We start from the raw sequence: 20,128 nt of genomic DNA, 5'->3' as shown, positions 1-20,128 counted from the left end.
GAAGCATAATGCCTGAGCAACGGAGTATATAGCCGATAGGGCAGCTAGAAAAGAAACGAGTCTTGGCAAACACAATAAACTAGAGCTCTAAAGTGAATTATTATCTGAAGGGAAGTGCATGGCGCGGAAATATGTGAACGGCCGTGGGAGAAGTGGGAGGCTTAGGCACAAGCCCATGCTCCCAGCAACAAAGAGCCCATAACGACCAACTTATTGACGGACATCTTTGGTGACTTGTTCGCCGTCTCTGTCGGAGTTGTTGATGCTACAGTGTTATCCGCTTCTGCTTCTCCAGTCGTTGTAGCCTCCGCCGCTGACCCAGTCTCGCGAGCCGTCTTGGACTCATCCCCCTCCTTGGATGGCTCAGCCGTCGACTTTGATCCCTCTGTAGTCGTTGTCGCCGTCGTCAGGCAGCCCTTCGACGATAGCTCCAAAGGGTACCCCGAGACCCAATCGTCTGCGTCAAACCCTAGGTCATAGTACCCGGCGTCCTTGTATATCTTGTCCATGCCCGCCGTGATGATTGCCGGGACCGAACGGATAGAGACGTAGCACGTGTTCACTGCCGTCGACTTTGGGAACTCGGTGGCCTCGCCCTTAGCCGCCGTGACTGCGCTGCACCAGCCGTACTGGTCCGTGAGAATGTCTCTGCCCCCGTTGCCGAGCCTGCAACCCCAGCGCGTGGTCGTACCATCCCAAGTTCGCTCGCCCAGCCATGAAGATCCCCCGATATGCGTGATGGTTTGCTCTGGAAAGTCGGATGTCTCGCATGTCGACGGGCAGGTGACGATGTATGTCGAGTGGCTCCTATCAGCGGCCACGACTGAGGCCTCGAGGGATACTGGGTGGTCGGTGTCGTACAGAAACATGGCGCGCAGCGAGGTGGAAGGCCACTCCGACCTGGGCAGTGATGTGATGGCGGCCATGACGACGATATCTTTCCAGATCGGGATTCTTTGCTTGCTGGATTATGTATGCGCGGGAAGCTGCATCAAGGCATGTCGTGCAGCCGATGGGAGACCTTTAATCAACAAGCCGAAGAGATGGTCTCGACCTTTTGTGGTTCGGGGCGCGTGCTTGACCCTGGGGTTTTTGTTGCTGCGCCGTATTTCATTGCTGGGGTTGAGTCGCTAGTAAATTATGTGGATTGGAAGTGAGTGCAATGCTTGGTTGAAGAGAGATACGGGGCAGATTAGTTACGTTTCATCGACAGTTTACCCGTCCAACAGTATGGAGTAGAGCCAACCAACACGGGTTGTTGATTTGCCAAGTCATGATGGACGTGCCGGAGAATTATGGTTATTTTATTACTAACGATAGCTTAGTTCTCAATTTTTTTTCAATCTACTTTTAAGTAGTGACTCTGAACAGCCATCGCAGCAGCTATGGCAAAGTCCAAAGACGGCCAGGTCCTCCTTGCTTCAAAACGCCAAGACATGGTTGCAGGGTTACTTGGTTGTTGCAGAGATCAGTTAGTAGTTGCGTTAAGCGTGACACACACTATACTAGTATCACCGGGATTCCCTACTCAAATCTAGACTCTAAATTGTCCGTATATGCTTCCCGTCACGAGGTCGCTCCCGTGAGTACGGGATGGCGGAGAGCCATCTTGGCTGTGAGAGCATTTCCTATTTAGGCAACCGACCAGTGGGTCTCCGCCGCCGAGCTCCGGCACCAGCCCCGGGTGTCTCTGCCCAGCCATCGGCAACTGGACGGGACTCGGAGAATTATTCAAGGGAAGCTCACTCATGATCGGCGCCCGGGGGGTTGGGGAAAATCGACGTCAAAGTAAGTCAGCATGTAAAACCCAAAAGACCGTCATGCTGCCTCGATGCCTACGTCAGGTTGGGACGATCAATCATGCGAGGTTGGGCGATCCAGCAAGGCCTCACGTCGTGTTGGCTGCAAAAGGCGTCTGCATTTGCATATGTCCTCATGGGAGAGGCACCTCTGGCAAACCACGATGTTTTGCGAGCAGGCAGACTCATCCCGTGATGCAATGCGCGACGTGGGAGTCCGACGCAAAAGCTGCTGCTCAACAGGCCGGTGGCCGGAGCAACAAAATCTGGCCCAGGCAGGCGGTTGAGCAGCAGACACGAGAGTCGCACAGGATATGCCGGTAAGACCGTTGTTGATTATGTGTGTATCCAAGTTTAGCAACGCTGCGGCCGGCCGATCAGTCAACAGCCGATCAGCCAGTTTGCGGCCAGTCAAACCTTGAGCTTTTCGGTCACTGAGCTGACAAGTCCAGCCCCAGCCAGAGCTTTCTCGAGGTCCAGTTTTGAAGCCCCTTCCTACCAATGATGTAAGCCATATGCGAGTCGACGACATTCCTTGGATCTCCGCCCGACGAGCCGAATCACGGGATGACCGCAGTTCCGAGGCTGGCTGGAGGGGGAGCGGGTGATTCTCACCCAACACGGGATTTGGCAGCATCACCATGACGGCTTCCCATCGGTCAGAGTTAACGCGACCCTTGGACTAGGTGAGGCGAGTGGGTTCGGGGTGCAGTAGCATCGCATTAGGCCATGGGCAATCACGAGGCTTTCCGCGTCATCCTGTGCTTCGCTCCTCAAGCCCCATGGAAGGGAGAGCTAAGACAAACAAACTTCTGGTATAAGTAGGCTCGACCCGAGGCGTATTGACTGCCGTTGAATCTCGGCAATCTCGCAAGGAAGAAATCATCTCAAGATTACAACTTGATCTTTTGCAAACTATTCTTGTTTGTATTCTTTCACTTCATTCATCACAACCCCATCATGAAATCAACATTCACCTTGGCGGCTCTGTCGCTCTTTGCCTCGCAATGCCTTGCGGCCTCAGTCGACATGTGGTCTGCTCCCCTCAGCGCCCGGAGCGCAGCCAAATACGAGCCCATTGACCCTGAGGTGATCAAGTCTCGACTGGGCACCACGCCCGAGGAGAATGATCCAGAGCACAGGCACCCTGGAATGGTAGGATTCACCCAACAAACACGGTGTTGACTCGCATCGCTAATGGCGGCTCAGGTCTACTTTTGCCGTGAGGAAAACTGGGGACCTCCCTGCTTCGTCTACTACCCTGAGCTTGAGTACACATGCTCCGAGCTGGGGCCAGAGCTCGCAGGTCATGTTGGATCCGTCTTTGTCGAGCCCGGTACCATCTGTCGAATGGCAACGTACGTGTCCCTCTATTCGTATGTCGCTGTTGATAACTAACAAGGTTGCAGACTCAGCGCCCAGGACCGATGTTACCCGATCGAGTTCTTTGCCTGGCCAGAAACTCAGTTCGGCTGGCCCGACCTCTTCCAAAGGGAGAGCCCCGATGGCGAAGGCAAGCTTGGATATGAGACGACGCACTTTACATGCGCCGAGTGCACGAATTGTGTGCGTAACCCACAGTAAACGACCAAGAATTTGTGTAAGAGAAGAAGAGGAGGTAATTCATGAGAGACGACCGGGCATGGGATACACAACAGGAGGAACTAATACACCCTACACTTTTACTTAATGCATCCATAGGTAATTAATCGTCATACATTATCATGTTTTAATCCAAGCTCATCATGATCCCCGCTTGGTGTTGTGGATATGGCCCACTGCGTGCCCCACAATCCCGAATTCTCCGTATATCACCAAATAGCTTCCCCGGTGTCCAACGAATTGGATGGCTTCCGTAGCTCAGTTGGTTAGAGCGTCGTACTAATACTTCACACCGAGTATACGGTAATGCGAAGGTCTCAGGTTCAAGCCCTGGCGGGAGCATCTCCCAATGCCCTCCGATTCATATTTTTTTGCCAGTTTCTGAGGCTGGTTGTTGTGCCGTGATGATTCTTTTTGGTGTTGAGGACTGAGATGGCGATTTGCAACGACAAGGCAGGAGAGGGCAAGACCTGCCTTCCTTCCTGGGTAGTTGAATCTTCTCTTTCCACCCTGCCCTCATGCAGCTGCTCTCCGTCTATCTTTGGCAGGTGCCCCTTCCTCTTCTGTCAACTCTTGTTTGTTATCTTCTGTGCTTCATCTACTGAACCTCTTCGTTTTCTTTCCCTTCTGCAAGCCGCCATTTCATTTTACACTGCATCTTCCAACCCACTCACAGGCATCATCACACTGAATCCTCACAGACGGCATCATCAACTGCGTCATGTTTCAAGCCTTTACACTCCCCATCCGCTCCCACCCTTACCCTCGCCCGGCGGGGATCAGGAATGACTCCTGTGGCAGTCAGGCCTACTCCAAAGCCAAGCTCAACCACAGCGTGGCACGGAAGCGACCCTCCATCTTCCAGAGACCACCGGACAACTCAGAAAACACCAGGCCGACAGCATCCTAGCAGGATGATACGCCAAAGCCCTCGTTGCCATCAGCGTCTATCGGTTCAAAGACAAGAGTCAAGTCAGACGGTTGTCTCCAACGCAATGCCATGATGCCCCTGCATCTTCGCAGGCGCCCTCAAGAGGATGTGCAACCCCGGGAGATACCAGCAGACAAGCCTCCTATGTTGCCACCGGCAGAGTTGCTCGCTGACCAGGCCAGTCTTCTCCGGCTGGTAAACGATAATCTAAAGCTCGCAAGGTCCGATTCATCGTCTTTTGATCGCAAATTCGAACATGTACGAAGCACATCTTCGTCGTACACAGAACAGCCCCTGAATCCTTCCCGCATGCAGTCGCCAGTCTCGGATCTCGGAAACACGAAGCCCTGCCTAGGAGATCTGTCGCAGTACAGTCGTGCAAACGATCGCCTATCCAACCTTCGTTCATCTAGTTCGTCTGGTGGCCCAACGGCTACCGCTGCCTATCAAGCTGCTGCAGACGCTGCTGCAGCTATGTTAGAATGGCACCGTCCCGTCACCTCGTATCATAAATACGAGTTAATGTCGAGCACAGAAGACTTGGTTCCAGATGACACGACAGAACGAAATAGCGGTGAATGCCAAAACAGCCAAAACTCTTCAAGCCAAACCATCCTCGCTCATAGCACATCTCCGCTCAAACGTGTAACCGCCAACACTCAACTTGACGGCGCTGTCGAAAAGCTTTACCAAGGCAGCCCAAAATCCTCAGTGCAACCTTCTCAGGCAAAGCCCAGAGTTATCAAGCGCAGCGCTTCCGGAATCTCCCTTCGAAGCCTGACGAGAAGCGTCAAGCGAACACGTCGTCAAGTCAAGAAACTTGCTTCAAGCGCTTACCGCAGCGGCTCCCGCAAGTTCGGTCGAACTTACAACAGCATCAAGCGCCGGCACGTAAAGCAGAGGAAGCAGTACTCTGCATGGAAGGCACTGCGTCGCAGACTCAAGCCAGGAGATGCCATCAAGGGCAAACCCGAAAAGGGGTTTGCCTCGTTTTCAGTGGAGCGAAGTCGACATGGACACGAGGAGTGGTGGAAAGTTGGTGTGAACAAGTATCAAGCTCCTTCATGGATGCGATTTGGGAAATGATTAAAGGAGCAAGAGGAACATGGCCTTTGTGGCATGTCATGAAGGGAGGTTTCAGAGTGGATTATCCAAGTATTAAAGGTATCAACAAGATACACATATCGACGTAGCCTAGTTAATATAGGTCCTTTGTTTCTGTACCATTACCATTACGGTTGTTATCTGCAGCGTCCGGTTAAATAACGCTGGCTCGTATATATCATCTCAGCCATATGAGAATAGAAGCCCTGATATTGGCAATGCCATCTCACAACATGTACCTGAACGCAACTGTTGTTGTTTTTCGTCGTCCAGGGCCAACCAGACCTTCTTCCTCGATCTCGTCCCCGTTGTCCCGTCTTTCCTCTTCGGCCTTGTCAAACTTGCGGTTCTGGTATCTCAGGTAGAAACGAAGAACAAAGGCTAACACCGCGACTGTCAACATGGCAACCGCGCAGGTGCTCATGCCAGGGGCGTAGAAGGGAGCATCTCGGTCTGGATAAAGACGGGTACCCACGAGCGGACCACACTGGCCGATGAGCTGGAGAAGAGCAAATCCACCACCCTGGCGACTCTCGCTGGATTGGTTGTTAATACTCCAAGCGATGATGAGGGTGACGACGTTGAAGAAGCCAATGGCGGCAGGATAGACAGCCATGTAGCGGAGAAAGGCGGGTAGGTTTAGGGGTTTGGCCAGCGCGAGGACGGCATAACCGCTCGCCGAGGCGAGAGCATGGAAGATAAGGGGCACGGTGCGGGCACGTAGGCGGTCTGACATGTGTGCAGTGAAGAGGACAATGACAAAGGCAGCCAGGTAAGGGGGTGCGCTGAGGGCCTGTGAGGTGAGGGTATCGTGGCCCATCTCGGTGAGGATCTTGGGGAGGAAGACTGGAAGGGAAGAGTAGGCCATATTCGTGAGAAAGAACATGGCGCTGGTGATCCAGGCGACTGGGTCACTGAACACGGCGAGCACGTCCCGGGCGCGGAGGCCGGACGACGGCTTGGAGGTTGCCTCGGTTGCCGCCGCGGGCTTCTCGTTGCGGAGACGGAGACGGGCAACCTTCTTCTCTCGCTTGGTTAGGTACGGCGCCGTCTGGGGAGAGTCGGGGATGATGTTCCAGGCGGCGACGGCGGCGAGCACTGAAGGGAAACCCTCGACGATGAAGAGGAGACGCCAGGGGGCGATGGGGCTTAGCTGGGCGAACTTGACAATGACCCAGGCGAGGGTCGATGCAAAGCTCGTTGCAAGAGGAGCAGCTATCAATCTTATAAGTCTCTCTTATCTGTCTTCACAAGACGACGACCTACCAGATATAAAGATGGCGGTCCGGAAAGCCAGTTCATCCCGCCTAAAGAAGAAACTAAGATAGAAAGGAATGCCAGTGAAGCCCGCCTCGCCGATGCCCAGCATCGCCCTCAGGGCGATGAGCACAGGGTACGACGTGGCGACGGCCTGCAGGGACGCCGTGAGGCCCCAGGTCAGCACCACCATGGACACAAAGATGTGGGCGGGGATGAGCTTCCACAGGAGCGACATCCACTCAAAGGCAATGTACGAGATGTAGAATGCCGTCAGCGCCCACTCGTACCAGTCGTCGCGCGGGGGGTCGGACTGGAGGTCCTCGTCCATGCCTGCTATGCGAGCGTTGCCGATATCTATAACCATTGTAAGTATGTGACGAACGTAAGGGGGAGAGATGCGTACTCGACCGGTCGAGGAAGCTCAGCATGAATAGCAGCGCAACAAAGAGGACCAGCCGGCGGTCAAACTTGCGCCGCACCGCGCGGTCTTCGTCGGGAGTGTATAGTTGGAAACTCGCGACGGAGCCGGGGCTCAAGGCTCGCCGGCTGCCGCCCACGAGAGGATCATCGGCATCCGCGTCGGCGTCGGCATCCCATATCGCGCTGGCGCCGCCGCCTACACGGCGTCTATCGTCCCTCTCGCGCAGCTCATACGTCTCGCTCCCGCCGACGGCAGACCGGAGGTCCTCGTCGTCGCTATCGTCGAGGGTAAACTCGGCACTCGTCTGGGCAAAGGACTCGGCGGCCCGGCCGGGTTCGGGGTGGGTCATGTCGAAATGGGCGGAGGTTCGGGGTGTATCAAAGGGGGATGTAGGTCGTCGGACGGCCGAGGTGGGAATCTTCGAGGAGGCAGCGAAAGATCAGATCAGGCGAGGACTGAGGGTGCGCGCCGTCCAATTCGGTTCATGGAGGATGCATCCTCGCCTGGCGTGAAGGGGGTTGAATGGGGATTGGGATCTGCTGCGTTGTGGTTGGAGGAAGCTTGTTGTTTGAACGACGTCGCGGCATGTCTTGGTTACACGTGACGCGGGACCCCTTATTAGAGGTCCATCGCCAACTGAACCGTTACTAAATTAAAAATCGATGGACAGATAACAGATAGGCTTTATTTAGGATAATTATCCTTGGGTGATTTTGCCAATTGATGTTGCCAGCTTGCTAAATATCATGATTGTTTTCCTAAAAAGAAGATGTGATGTGCAATTATCCGCTTGTTTTCCAAACATTGACCCCTTTCCCACAATCGCTACCCACGCTTTTTGAGTTACAGTACATATTAGAACAGCCCCAAACTAGCTCAACCAGATATTACTGAGATGACTTTCCCTCACCTGCTCGCTTCTTGCTCAATGACTTCCATTTTGATTGTGCCCTTTTCGAAACAGTCTTTTCAATCCATCAGCTACTGAATGTCTTCGGCGCGCCTGACGAGGTTGTTGCTCGCCCTCGAGCTTGTGAACCTCCGTATGTTGTGTAGAAACGCTCACTTGTCGAGTCCCAATCTGCGTTGGTGGTGGTGGTGGCACTGGTGGCGCTCTGCCCTCTCCATTCCCAAGTGGCGTGCGTTGAGGGCCCCTATCCCAGCCATGGTTGGACGCAGGAGACGGTCTAGGTTCCCAAACAGTCTCCTCATTCTCTAGCTCGTCCACGAAACTCGACGTCTCGCCCTGGAACGCCATTCGTGCTGGCGGCGGCGCTCTGATAGTCGCCCCCGCCCCAGACGGCTCTCCTCGCTCTGACCTTGACATTGTTCCTATCTCCTCCTCCTGAACAGATCGGGCTTTTGGCGGTGTAGGCGGAGGAACCCGGATGACCTCCACTGGCTCAGGCGGTGGCGGCACATCAGGTATGGGTGTCTCTTGTGGTCTACGAACTGGCGATGCTGGTGATGGTGATCGCAGCAACGACTCTGTAGGATGATCCACTGTGCGGGGATCTGGTGTCTCCCTTTGAACCAATGTTGGTGTTGCGAGGCGCGACGACGGTCCAGACATAGGGTCTCGTTCCTGGGCCCCGTGGACCTCGGTCATTTGAAATGGATCTGGTATTGGTGTCAACGGCGAAGGCGGCAAGGCTCCAGGCATTTGTGATATATCAGGAGTCGGCAGATCTTGTCTTGAGGGGTTCATCAACATCGGTGATGAGGTCCGAGACGGAACTGCGTCCCCAGGCCTGGGCAATGCTGAGCCTAGCAACCCCTGCCCAGCTGGGTTCGGCGAGGTTGATAATGGTGTTCGTGGTTGAGCTTGTAGAGCACTGTGAAATGATGACCCTAGGAGACCATGTGAGAGATTTGGAGATGGTGGAGATGGTGTTCGAGAATGTTGATTTTGAAAATAATCTAGGGGCTGTCTCGATGCTTGGGGAGGATAGGGCGACGTTGGCGAAGGTGTTTGAGAAGGTTGAATGTCTGCAGGATTTAATCCTCGCGCTACCCCTTGCTGTGGGGGGTTCGGCGAAGTTGGTGAAGGCGTCTCAGAATACCTGGTGTTTCGGGGTCTCTCTGGTGATCTTGGCCCTGGCGGAAGAGGGCTCGGCGAAGTCGGCGAGGGCGTTTGAGAAGCTCCAAGATAATGAGGATCAATGTGTGACTTTGTTGACACTGGCTGCAGAGGTTCTGGTGAAGACGGCGAGGGTGTCTGAGAAGCTCGTAGATCTTGACGGTTGATCAATGACCTGGTAATTTCTGGTTGTGGAGGGCCCCGTGAAGTTGGCGAGGGGGTTCGTGATGGTTGAAGGTTATGGGAATTTATTAATGATCCTGTTGGGGGATTCCGCGAGGTCGGGGATGGTGTTCGTGATGGCTGAGGTTCTTGGGGGTTGACCAATGATCTTGTTATGTCCGGTGGCAGAGGACTGGGCGAGGTTGGTGAGGGTGTTTGAGAGGACCGGAGGTCTTGGGGGTTGATAAGTGACCTTGCTATCACTGGCTGTAAAGGGCTCGGGGAAGTTGGTGAGGGAGTTTCAGATGACCGAAGGTCTTGGGGATTAATAAGTGATCTTGTTTGTGAAGCCCCTAATGGTGTTGGCGAAGTTAGTGAGGGCGTTTGAGACAGGAGATGTTGGGGGTTGATCAGTTGCCTTGTCTGTGAGGGACCCAGTGAAGTTGGTGACGGGGGCGAGGGTGTCCGTGATGGCTGGAGATCTTGAGCGTTTATCAACGACCTTGTTGGCGGGTTCGGCGAAGTCGAGGATGGGGTTTGAGAAGGGTGAAGAGCTTGGGGGTTGATAAATGGCCTTGTCATGCTTGACTGCGGCGACTCGAGCGAAGTTGGTGAAGTTGGCGAGGGCGTTCGAGATGGATGAAGATGTTTGGGGTTGATCAATGAGCTTTTCAGCCCTGGCTGTAAAGGTTTCGGTGAAAGTGGCGCAGGTATCAGAGAAGATTGGGTCTCTTGGGGATCGTGCAATGGCCTCGTCATATTTGACATTGGAGGATTCGGTGAAGTTGGTGACGGTGTTTGGGGCGGCCGAGTATCTTGGGCAGTATTCAATGGTCTGATCACCCCTAACCGTGGGGGGTTTGGTGAGGTAGGAGACGGTGTTTGAGAGGACTGAAAGTCTCGGGGATCGTGCAACGATTCTGGCCCCTCTTTCTGGGGTGCAACTGGTGAAGACCTTCCAGAAGATGAACCATAATCAGAGTGCTGTAATCTCGATCCCAGTAGCTGTTGCCATGGCGAGCTTTGTGTCATCGGGGATGGCGTTTGATGAGGCTGGGTCTTCTCAGGTTCATGTACCTCAACCGGACCTGGACCTGTCTTTTCTTGTCTCACAGTAGCCGGAGACATTGGTGAGGGTGACCGAGATGGCATAATCTCCGCGTATGGATGTGAGCCTGAGTCTGGCAGCTCAGTATGTTGAGGGCTCGGTGTAGTCGACCACGCTGATAGAGATGGGTTGAGCTCCTCAGCTCTGATGGGCATGACGATATCTGGTGCCTCCTCCCGTAAAGGAGTCCGCGCAGGTGACTGCGCCATCACAAACTCTTCAGGCTCCAGCAGCAAGCGGTCTCCATCGTGGTAGAGTCCCGACGCCGTCGATGTCGAATACCGTGACGAGACGCTATCAAAGGTTTGAAGGAGTGGTATTTCGAGATCCGGCGTTAGTCTCGGCGGCGCGGCTGCATCTTCTTGTGACCATTGTGATGATGATGTCGTTGAAGTTGATAGCCTCTGTGGAAGGGGCTCGCTGGGTTGGATAGGTTGGCGGATGTCTGGCCACTCCTGTTCGGGAGGTCTCGGTGTTGTGCGCCCTTCTTGTTCCTCTGGGACAGCATCCAGCACTGTGAGAGTATCGTCGCCTTCGCCACCATACTCAGATGTTGAATCTTCTTCGCTCTCCTCATCATCACTCGCTCCCGGAAAGTCCCTGACCTCATCCCCACAAACAACGACATACCATCTCACCGGCTCCCCCTTCTGCAACTCATCCCTCAACTTCACAATCCACCCATCTTCACCTGCCATCCTCTCGTAATACTTGGCCATTTCACCTGCCACATCCACACTCAAGTCGACCCGCACCACATAGTCCGCAACATAAGCGTACGGCCTGCACGGCGTCACGGTCTCCTCAGGGTCAAACTCCTCCAGAAGCTTGACTGCGGACCACGAATGCATGAGGACGCCATCATTCTCAGGTGGCACACGCGATGGTGGGAGTGAGAGGTCATCGTCGAGATGTTGATTATCCTTCTTGGCCTTGTTGATGCTGACGCTTGCTTCCTGCTGTGGCGGTGCGACCTCAGGGAGAAAGTCGTATGAGGTGTAGAACTGAGAGACGATAGACGAAGAAGTCGCAGGTCCAATAATCCAATTTGAGGCGGCATCCTCGAGATCGTTGAGGATGACGTAAATGCGGATGGCCCGGCGATGCCATCGAAATCCGTGGCATAGATACGTGGGCATTGCGATAGAGGTCGCGATCGACGCTCTGAGAGCCCCAGGCTATCACGACACGGCCAATTGCCCCGCTACGCTTCTCGTCGCAGGTCCTGTCTCACCTGAATGAAAACCACGTTGATTAAATCTCACAGAGCAACCTCTGCAGAATCCAGAACAGCCGCATTGACAGTCGAAATTGACGCGTCGTGTGCTGATGATAAGACCAAAGAGACTGAGTTGCATCGCATTCTTTCCCTCCAGAGTAATACCAATGGGCTGCTCCTGCAATGTGTAGGTCGGCGGAACGGGGGGAACAAGCCACAGGCAGCCTCACGAGCGAATGCCCGTCTTCGGAAGGCGCGCCCCATCGTGTCAGGCACGTCAGGTCCCATCTCGTCCGCATGCGAACAAACAAGGGTTTCAGTTATTGACGCATCTGTTCAAGACCAGAGACAATTTAATTCACTTTCGCACCTATCGCCGATGAACGTGTTGTTGCTATTATTGGTAACTTTTTCGAGTTTTGGTATCTTTTTGCTTGAGGGAGGGTTTTCCGTCAAAATGAGTATACATACAATCCATCCATGTAAATGTGAATAGCACCGCCCATGAACCAAGCCATCCGTTGAGTCCCCTGATATATCCACCTCTAAAATTATCGTGTACTGCATGCCATGCCATATGCATCTTGTTGAAAATTCTCGCAAATAATTCTTGCTTTTTCGTCTCTCATCCAGCACTCATCTCCATCAATACGCCTCCTCAATCGTGAAGAGCGGTCCCTAGTTGTTAAAGCCCGTCATGTTCAGACTAACGCCGCCCGCGTCTTGCAGGCCTTCCATCGTAACGCCTCCAAAGTCTTGAGGATCAAACTCAAAGTTCATGTCTTGCAAAATGTTGTCCAGGTCCGCGTCCGAGATGTTCACGCCCATGTTGCTGGGCATTTCAGAGGCTGCCGCCTCAGCTTCTTGCGCAGGCAGCGCGTGGGGAACCTTCTTGGCCACCATGGCCTTGAACTTCTCCATTAGGTCTCCGTCCTCAGCGGGCGTCGTGTTTGCGCCAAGGATCTGTCGTCCTCGCGCCTTGATCATGTCATCAGAGGGCATACGTCCCGTGCAGGCCACATGGTCCTCCACGTAGTCGACCAGGCCACGCTCCAGCTCTCGGGAGCAGAAGACCATAGCCGGACGCGCAGCTTGTGACGTCAGGTTCTCGAGATAGCTGTTGGCAACGGCCGCGGGGAGGGACTTGGCACCCTGTCCCATTGGGACGTGGGCGTTGGCCGGGAACGGCTCGAGTGAGGCCTTGGGACAGGCGTATGGTGGCGCAAATCCTGAACCACCTTGCTCGAGAGCCCATCCGTCGCTCACAGGGAGACCAGGTCCATCCGTCTTGAGAATTCCAACGTCACGCTTGAACCTCTGCAGCCACTCGGCGTTGTCTGCAGCAGTCTGGTTCCATGGATCATCGCTAGAGCTTTGTTAGTTTATCATCTCAGAACCTCATTTGGTAAACTCACTCATCATATAGAATCCAGCGCGCCTGGTGCTGGAGCTCGGCGTCGGTCGGCACATGCTGGTTTGGGTTGTTGGATGACATAGTGGCTCCCACCCATCTTCCCAGCTCCTTTGCCAACCGTCGGTAGCAGTTGGCGTCATTGAGGAAGTACGGTCCAGGCTGGGAAGTCCCCAAGTTGCACACGTTAAAGGGGCTATTGCAGCCTTGGAGAACTGGGCAGTCAGGCGATGTCGTCGTGGCGTTGGTCGCCGTGGTGCCGCCCAAGGTCGACGTGGTGCTGGGTTGGAGTGAGAAAGCCGGCGAGCTCTCTGTTGTCGGAGGGTGTCGGGCTTTGAAGCTCTCGAGCCATGACATGTTGTCGGCAGCCGTCTGGTTCCAGCCGTCGTCGAATTCGTATATAATGATACGAGCCTGTCGTTGGAGATCCTCGTCGGTGGGTTCCGACCCCATCAACCGCTGCAGTTTGAGATAGTCTCCTAGCTCTCGCTCCAGCCGAGTATAACTGTGGATGGTCGAGTCGATGGACAAGGGATCGGTTGACCGGCAAATGTGATCTTTGACATCCTCGCTTCGTGGCAAGTGTGCTCGTCGGCGGAAAGAGGCGAGCCAGTGAGTAGACGACACGGCCAGGCGCAGCAGCCAGTTGGCGATGGCGTCTGAGGGATGGGTCGACACCTCTTCGACACGACCAACAATGCGACAAGCCTCCTCCTGGAGCTCATCATCCATAGCGGTCAGGCCCAGTAACCTCTTTGTCTTGACAAACTCCTGGAGTTGCACCTCCATAGGGCACTCCTCGAACAAGTTGTCCTTGCCATTAATCTTCAGCGTAGCCAGTCTGTTTTCAGCCGCTCCTCGCAGAGGACCGAATCTGGCCTTTTGCTGGTGCGAGTCGGAGCTCATGATAAGGTCACGAAGCCAGGAAGGGCGCGTGGCGATACCTTGGAGAGACAACAATTCGCTGGCGAAAATAATACGGCATCCTTCCACCATCATCTCCTCGTCGTTGGGTAGTCGTCCGTGCTGGTCCTCATAGTTCCGCATGAAGAAGGCCATCTCCAGTTTGATCAGTTCGTAGGCGTTGCGAGGTGACTCTGGCGGGGACTGGTTCGCTACGTATGGCAACGGGGAGGTGCGTTCATAATGAATCAGATCTATTTCAAAAGTTAGACGTTGGTAGCTTGTCTACAGGATACTGCAGAGGTCTCATACATGGAGGCATAGAGTTCTCGACCATCTCGAGTACAGGGTTATCGAAACCCCAGTCACCCTTCCAGTCAGCCATGGAATAACCAGTCTTGAAATGCTCCGCCAGATGATCGACACGGATTGTCCAAGTATCCATAATGATACCGCAGAAACCACACCGGGACCGAATTTCAGGCGTTGCAACCTTCCATGACTTCATCGACCAGTCCTGAAATTTGATGTTGTGAACCAGACGCAGGTGCTGGTTGAGATGATCCTTTCGGTAGAAAGTCCTCTCCTCTGGGCTACGCTCTTGACAGGCCGAGTGATTGTGGCTTTCGATGTGCGCGTCGTCGGGGTTGGCCTCCCCACAGAAGACGCAAGAGAGCATACCAGTGTCAGGATTGACAGCTCGGGGCCCATGAGGGGAGCAGACCCATCGCTCAAGAGACAGATGCAGCGATTTTTCATGGCGCTGCCAGTCGTGCTTAGTTCTGAATGTTTCCGTACAGAATGTACACTGGAAGGTCTTGAGAGGTGCAGACAAGCTAGTCTTGCTCGGCTCTTTGCCCGGCTTTGTCGAGGTCCTTCTGCGACGGCGGCGGCGGCCTCGAGAGTTGAAAGGGGCTGAACCAAAGGAGCCCCATGAGTTGCGTGACCCATGAGAATAGGCCGATCCGAGCGATCCATTGCTCGAATGAGAGGTTCCCAAACTGCTGACAGAGGACTGGTTGCAGAGGGACTTGCTCGAGCCATCGTCAGTGTAGTGGAAGCTGAAAGGACTGTTGAGGCCCGACGACATGCCAGAGGATGATGCAGTGACGGCTCTGGCAATGGCAGTGACGGACGCGGGTTCGTTTTCCGGGGGCGAGTGCTCCCATCGCTGCAGGGGGTTCATGGCTTCGAGAGCAGGCGTTCCTCGGCGTTGAGGAATGTCAATGGGGCCCGACCAGGAGCTGGTGTAGTGTGGTGAAGTCGAGCGAGGGGCCTGGACCTTGCCACGGCGGCGAGCATTGGCAAGCCAATTAGTGATCTGTGTCTTATTCAAGCCGGTCTGGCGCTGTAGCATCTCTTTCTCCTCGTCACTGGGATAGGGGTGACGGTTGTGAGTCGAGAGCCAGTTCTTGAGGATGCGGACAGACTCTCGAGAGAATCGAGCTCCAATTTTGGGAGGAGGCGCCGCTTTGTTGAATGTGTCGGTCAAGTTGGTCAGATCTGTGACTGAGTCATTACGAGAGGACTGGCAAGAGTCATCTTGAGCATCCTCTAGGACCGTATTGGGCGGGTTGGGTTCAGATGACATCCAAGGGTTGATGCCAAAGGGGGCCGTGGTCGTGGGGTTCAGAGGCTCGGCCGTGACACCAAAGCTGCAGTCCACCCTCAGAGCTACACAGGTCGTGCAGTAACCCTTATACTGACCCTCTTGTATCTTCTTGCAAGAGAAGCCGCCGACGGCACAGTTGGCACACGGCGAGTCGGGCATGGTCCACTGAAACTGATGGGCGAGGTTGTCAGCAGTGGTGGTGAAGTCCATCACTTGCTCGGTCGTGAGATCCGGCAGAGGAAAGTTGTTGTCGGAGAAGTGCTGAAGGGCGCAGAAGCTAAAGTCATCCTCATTGACATTGGCCAGGACGAGATCAATGTTGTCGCCATCGGGACCGGTTGTCAGACCAGCAAGGGCGTCCTCCTGGAAGGGCTGACCAACAGTGTCGTCGACCTTGTCCCAGTTGACAAACTGATCCATCTCGTCAATGGTAGCCATGCTGGGCACGGTTCAGGGACCGATGTGGAGAGATAGAAGTCAAGTGAAAGGCGCGCGTATATCTCTCATGGATGGGATGGTTGTGTAATGTGAAAGGCGTGAAGATGACAACCGTCAGCCAAGTCAAGTCAGATTGATAGGCTGGCCCTGTCCCACTCTGACTTGGGTCGTCGATGAGTCTGGACGAGAATAAAGAGGAGAGAATGGAGCCCGAGAATCGAGGATCGACTCTCAGTTTTGTTCAAAGTGAAGGATCCAACAAGCCACAAGTAACGGTCTGTTCGATGCGTCGTCGTTGACCATGGAGTCACCGTCAGCCGCGAAGCACCCACTGCAGCCCAGATTATCGGCCAGCCACACCAACCAGCTGGAGTCTCGTGCCAGAATGTCAAGTCGTGCGCCCTTCAATTGACAGACAGGGATCTTTTTCGACAAAGGACCCACGCACCCATGCCGCAGAGTGACCGTGTTGGAGGCACTGTGGCATCTCGGTCTTCCGGACTCGTATGCTCAGCTGGCCGCCAGTCCTAGCCAAGTTGCCCGACCTGTCGGTGAAGAATCTTCAGACTGCCCAATCATGGGCTCGACTTCACAGTGTCTTGCCTACCGTGCCAGGCCAAGCGGGGCGCATCCGGGGCTCCGCTTCTCGTTGTTCGCAAGGCGTGGCCCACGTCCAAGAGTCAGTCCAGCAAAGCTTTAAGCCCGAGACCGGTCCACCATCAATCGGGGGTGACTCTTGGAAAAGGATTGACGGAGATGCACAATCTCGAATTCAAGACCAGCCGGAATCAATACCGCATGGTTCCCCATAAAGCCAATTGTGTCCACCGATGGGGTTGAAGCATCCCCTGCCCTCCCCTGCCTGTCCTGGCTACCATGTCCCGCGTTTCCTCGCATTCGATCCATCCTGCCGTATCGAAAGTTGCGAATGCGCTGGAACTTTCTAGAGAGCGACTGTCGGAGAAAAAGAAGGCCTCTGTCGGTCGGTCAGAGTTTAGACGCAGCCACCGACACCCGCGTCCTTGGCTAGCATGCATTAGCCGGGCCGCTGATCCCTCTAGCAGCGGCCTTCCTTCTTGACTTAGGCGGCGCCGCATCTGGCCGTCTTACAGATTGGTAATCAGGTCTTGTGTGTTGTGATTGATATGGATGCATTGGAGGTCCAGCTGAAATCTGGGGTGGTGGTCGATGCTGTGTTCTTGGGGTCGGTCAGTTCAGTTCAGTTGGGGAAAGAAGGAGTGGCGTCATGCGAACCTGTTGCGGCGCATCGGCCTACAGGTACGTACCTCCCGGCCGTGCCCCCACCTTCTCCGGAGTTCGCGATGCAGGCAGACACCCGGTCTTCTGGACATTAAGCCCGGGGTATTTGACGATGACCGACATGGTAATGGTGTGCATACACGGGAGGAACTCTGGGCCGCCCTCTCTCTCGCTTGTTTCCCCGTGTCATGTCCAAGGTTCTGGGGTACAAAGCTCAAGCAGATGGTTGATGCGCCGTTGCCGGTCCGGCACGTGTACAGCTGCACTCCCGACAACTTGAATGGCCGGACCGGACTGACGGCCAAGTGATCATGCCGCAGGCGCCGCAAGTACCGCAGCCTGGTTCCTGGGTTCCGCTTACTACGCGGCGAGATCCGAGTTAGTGGGATCAAGGTTAATCTGAGGAGAAACACGGCCAACTTCAATCAACTGTACAGGTCAGACTGAAACAGCGAGACAGGTCACATCTCTCACGCTTGAAGTATAGAAAGCTCCAAGTTGTATTTTTCTAACACGTGCTGCCTAAAAGGCTAAAATCGTTGCTCCAGAGCCATTAGGTGTTGAGTTCATCATCTTTCTAAACACACATGTTTAAGGGAGAGAACCCCCTATGCCTCAAACGTTAGAGTGACATTGATGGTTTTGCCTAGGTATGAACCCCGTAGTCATGACTAAGTCTATAGTGGTATGGGACAGGCAGGTTGGGAACTAAACGAGACAAAACACTTTTTTTTTTTACTTTTTTATTACTCGGTGACTTTGCTCCTGGTCGAACGACGTGCACATGGTGATGACTCCTCAAAGGCTATGATCATCATGATAATTAGACTTACATAAAGAACATTAAATAATAATAAAAAAGTCATAGAATAATAAAATTCTCTCAAAGTCTCTTCTTATTTTATTTTCTTTATTACTCTCCTTCTAGTAGGATATGCTTATTGCTTTTCCTTGGTCAGTGTCTTGTTTATTGACCTGCCCACGTGTGAGGGTGTTTGGATATTATGCTGATCCACAGGCTCTTCAGTACCCTCAAGGCACATGTGCCTTTTTATAAGAGAGTTTTAGTCGTTGGGTTAAGTATCTAGCCACGCAATAAGACTAAAGGAGGATTTTAAGATCACCAGAGAGGGAACCGAGCGGCCTACGAGATAACCAATGGCCTGGGATAGAAGCCCGCAGTCATGGCCAACCCTACAGTGGTATGGAGGCAATTCAATAAAAGTATGTCATAGAGAAATGGTACTTTGCTAGCACCTATCGATGGAGACCACCCTCTCGACCCTTCCGTTGTTACCAAAAAATACATGTGGCCATTTGTTCGGCCATCTACCTCACCCTGGGTGACATCCTTCATCCATTCCAGCCTCAACCCTGAGCCCCATCACCGTCATCATACCCAGAGTCCGTAATCACGAAGCGGGTTCTCTGCTTAGATCGGCGAAGCTGGACCGGGGTTGTAGAGAGCTGCGACGACTACTCAGACTGTTCCCCCTTGACACGGCTAGATCCGGAGCCAGAGTCATCGGTAGGGGCAAAAACGGGGGAACTAGATTTCTTTACTTTGGCCTTTCCCTTGCCCTTGGGGCTGTCGCGCTTCTTCTTGGTCTTGTTGAGTTCGATGTATAAGTCCGTTTTGAGGCCAAGCGTCAGGTTATCAAGATAACCCAACAGCTTCTCATGGTGCTCAGCGACATCCGCCTCTTGGCCCTCGGGGTTGGCCTGCTTCTCTTTGATCACCTGGGTGATATGCTCAATGAAAGTTTGAGCGTCTGTGTTTGCGTTGATGGTTCGCTGGACATAGAGCTTCTTGTTGTTGATGGTGACAAATGGGTTGTGGAGGGCCGTGAGGATCACCTGAAGCTCTCCGGTTCTGAGCTCATCGAACGCCTCTTGAGCTCGGGCTCCGGGGATGGGAGCGATGTTGCCATCGCCGCCGCCTTCAGTGCTTGTCGCAGTGGATGACATGCTGCCACGGCGGCTCTGGGTTCTAGCAGTGTGTCAGTACTGGGGATAAGGTTGGTGATCAGGATCAACCTGGGGAAAGACTTGGGACATACCGATAGTTGGTGAGGCGCAAGTTCTTGAGTTGCAACATGATGTGCTGGTTTTGAGCAGCAATGAAATGGAGGCGAGATAGGATAACCGCCTCGATGGCTGAGACGGATTCTGGGTGCTCTAAATCAAGCCACTCAGCCGAAAACTCTGGTGCGATGGTACTGTACGAGGTTAGCGGGTGAGTTCAAGTGATGAGCCTCAACGTACGGCGCGGGAGGAAGGCCAAAGCCTTCGTCATGGTTGCTGGAATCTTCAGCCATCTTGGCGGTGATGGCAGGTTGTTGTGATGATGGAGAAGAAGAAAAGAAGAGGAAGAGTTTGGAAGTCAGTGGAAAATAATAAACAAAGGGTCGTGATGCTGAATCACTGCCTGACAGGTGTTGACAGTTATTGACAGCTGGCGACCAGTGATGAAATCAGAGCCCACAAAGAAGCCAGTTAGAGCACCGACTTTTGGTATTACTATACTTTCCGCTGTATTAACAGAAATTCGTGCTCATCTCTGCCGCTTTCAAATCTCTTGATCATCTCTTCTATCCCTTATATCTCTGATACATCAAACCAACTTCGCTTTCACATCACCCAACCCCAACTCCAAACTTCTCTCATCACAACATATCGATCGAAAGCACCGCTGGCTTGAAAGCCTCACTCACTACAATGACGTTGGCTTGGTTTGGCCCAAAGATTCTGTGCCGGGCGGGCATCAACCCTGACTCGCCTGCCCCGGTGGACACCCTCGAGACGGAAAGGATGCGAA

At 53.8% G+C, this 20,128-nt stretch overlaps 7 protein-coding genes across 7 annotated transcripts; 2 read left to right on the top strand and 5 right to left on the bottom strand.

The window, feature by feature from the left end:
- Window positions 1–161: 161 nt before the first annotated feature.
- NCS57_00269000 (uncharacterized protein) lies at window positions 162–926 on the bottom strand (the record flags this gene model as incomplete). The annotated part of the gene is made up of 1 exon (XM_053052714.1): window positions 162–926. One exon carries the CDS (start codon window positions 924–926, stop codon window positions 162–164), a length of 765 nt encoding a protein of 254 aa, XP_052917960.1.
- A 1,740-nt stretch (window positions 927–2,666) lies between these two features.
- On the top strand, window positions 2,667–3,383 carry NCS57_00268900 (uncharacterized protein; the record flags this gene model as incomplete). Its single annotated transcript, XM_053052713.1, has 3 exons — window positions 2,667–2,954; window positions 3,009–3,157; window positions 3,209–3,383. The coding sequence occupies exons 1-3, from the start codon at window positions 2,760–2,762 to the stop codon at window positions 3,381–3,383; spliced, it is 519 nt and encodes a 172-aa protein (XP_052917959.1). The 5' UTR covers window positions 2,667–2,759.
- Window positions 3,384–4,401: 1,018 nt separating this feature from the next.
- Window positions 4,402–5,418, top strand: NCS57_00268800 (uncharacterized protein; the record flags this gene model as incomplete). The annotated part of the gene is made up of 1 exon (XM_053052712.1): window positions 4,402–5,418. The coding sequence occupies one exon, from the start codon at window positions 4,402–4,404 to the stop codon at window positions 5,416–5,418; it is 1,017 nt and encodes a 338-aa protein (XP_052917958.1).
- A 244-nt stretch (window positions 5,419–5,662) lies between these two features.
- On the bottom strand, window positions 5,663–7,466 carry NCS57_00268700 (uncharacterized protein; the record flags this gene model as incomplete). The annotated part of the gene is made up of 3 exons (XM_053052711.1): window positions 5,663–6,651; window positions 6,703–7,050; window positions 7,100–7,466. The coding sequence occupies 3 exons, from the start codon at window positions 7,464–7,466 to the stop codon at window positions 5,663–5,665; spliced, it is 1,704 nt and encodes a 567-aa protein (XP_052917957.1).
- A 2,218-nt stretch (window positions 7,467–9,684) lies between these two features.
- NCS57_00268600 (uncharacterized protein) lies at window positions 9,685–11,606 on the bottom strand (the record flags this gene model as incomplete). The annotated part of the gene is made up of 2 exons (XM_053052710.1): window positions 9,685–10,292; window positions 10,448–11,606. 2 exons carry the CDS (start codon window positions 11,604–11,606, stop codon window positions 9,685–9,687), a joined length of 1,767 nt encoding a protein of 588 aa, XP_052917956.1.
- A 758-nt stretch (window positions 11,607–12,364) lies between these two features.
- NCS57_00268500 (uncharacterized protein) lies at window positions 12,365–16,050 on the bottom strand (the record flags this gene model as incomplete). Its single annotated transcript, XM_053052709.1, has 3 exons — window positions 12,365–13,052; window positions 13,102–14,254; window positions 14,313–16,050. 3 exons carry the CDS (start codon window positions 16,048–16,050, stop codon window positions 12,365–12,367), a joined length of 3,579 nt encoding a protein of 1,192 aa, XP_052917955.1.
- Window positions 16,051–18,786: 2,736 nt separating this feature from the next.
- On the bottom strand, window positions 18,787–19,628 carry NCS57_00268400 (uncharacterized protein; the record flags this gene model as incomplete). The annotated part of the gene is made up of 3 exons (XM_053052708.1): window positions 18,787–19,300; window positions 19,371–19,529; window positions 19,576–19,628. The coding sequence occupies 3 exons, from the start codon at window positions 19,626–19,628 to the stop codon at window positions 18,787–18,789; spliced, it is 726 nt and encodes a 241-aa protein (XP_052917954.1).
- Between the last annotated feature and the right edge of the window lie 500 nt (window positions 19,629–20,128).

This window comes from Fusarium keratoplasticum, chromosome 2, assembly GCF_025433545.1.
Source record: "Fusarium keratoplasticum isolate Fu6.1 chromosome 2, whole genome shotgun sequence".
Taxonomy (NCBI): domain Eukaryota; kingdom Fungi; phylum Ascomycota; class Sordariomycetes; order Hypocreales; family Nectriaceae; genus Fusarium; species Fusarium keratoplasticum.
The sequence above is the reverse complement of the archived record's forward strand: the minus strand, read 5'-3'. Positions and strand labels throughout refer to the sequence as shown.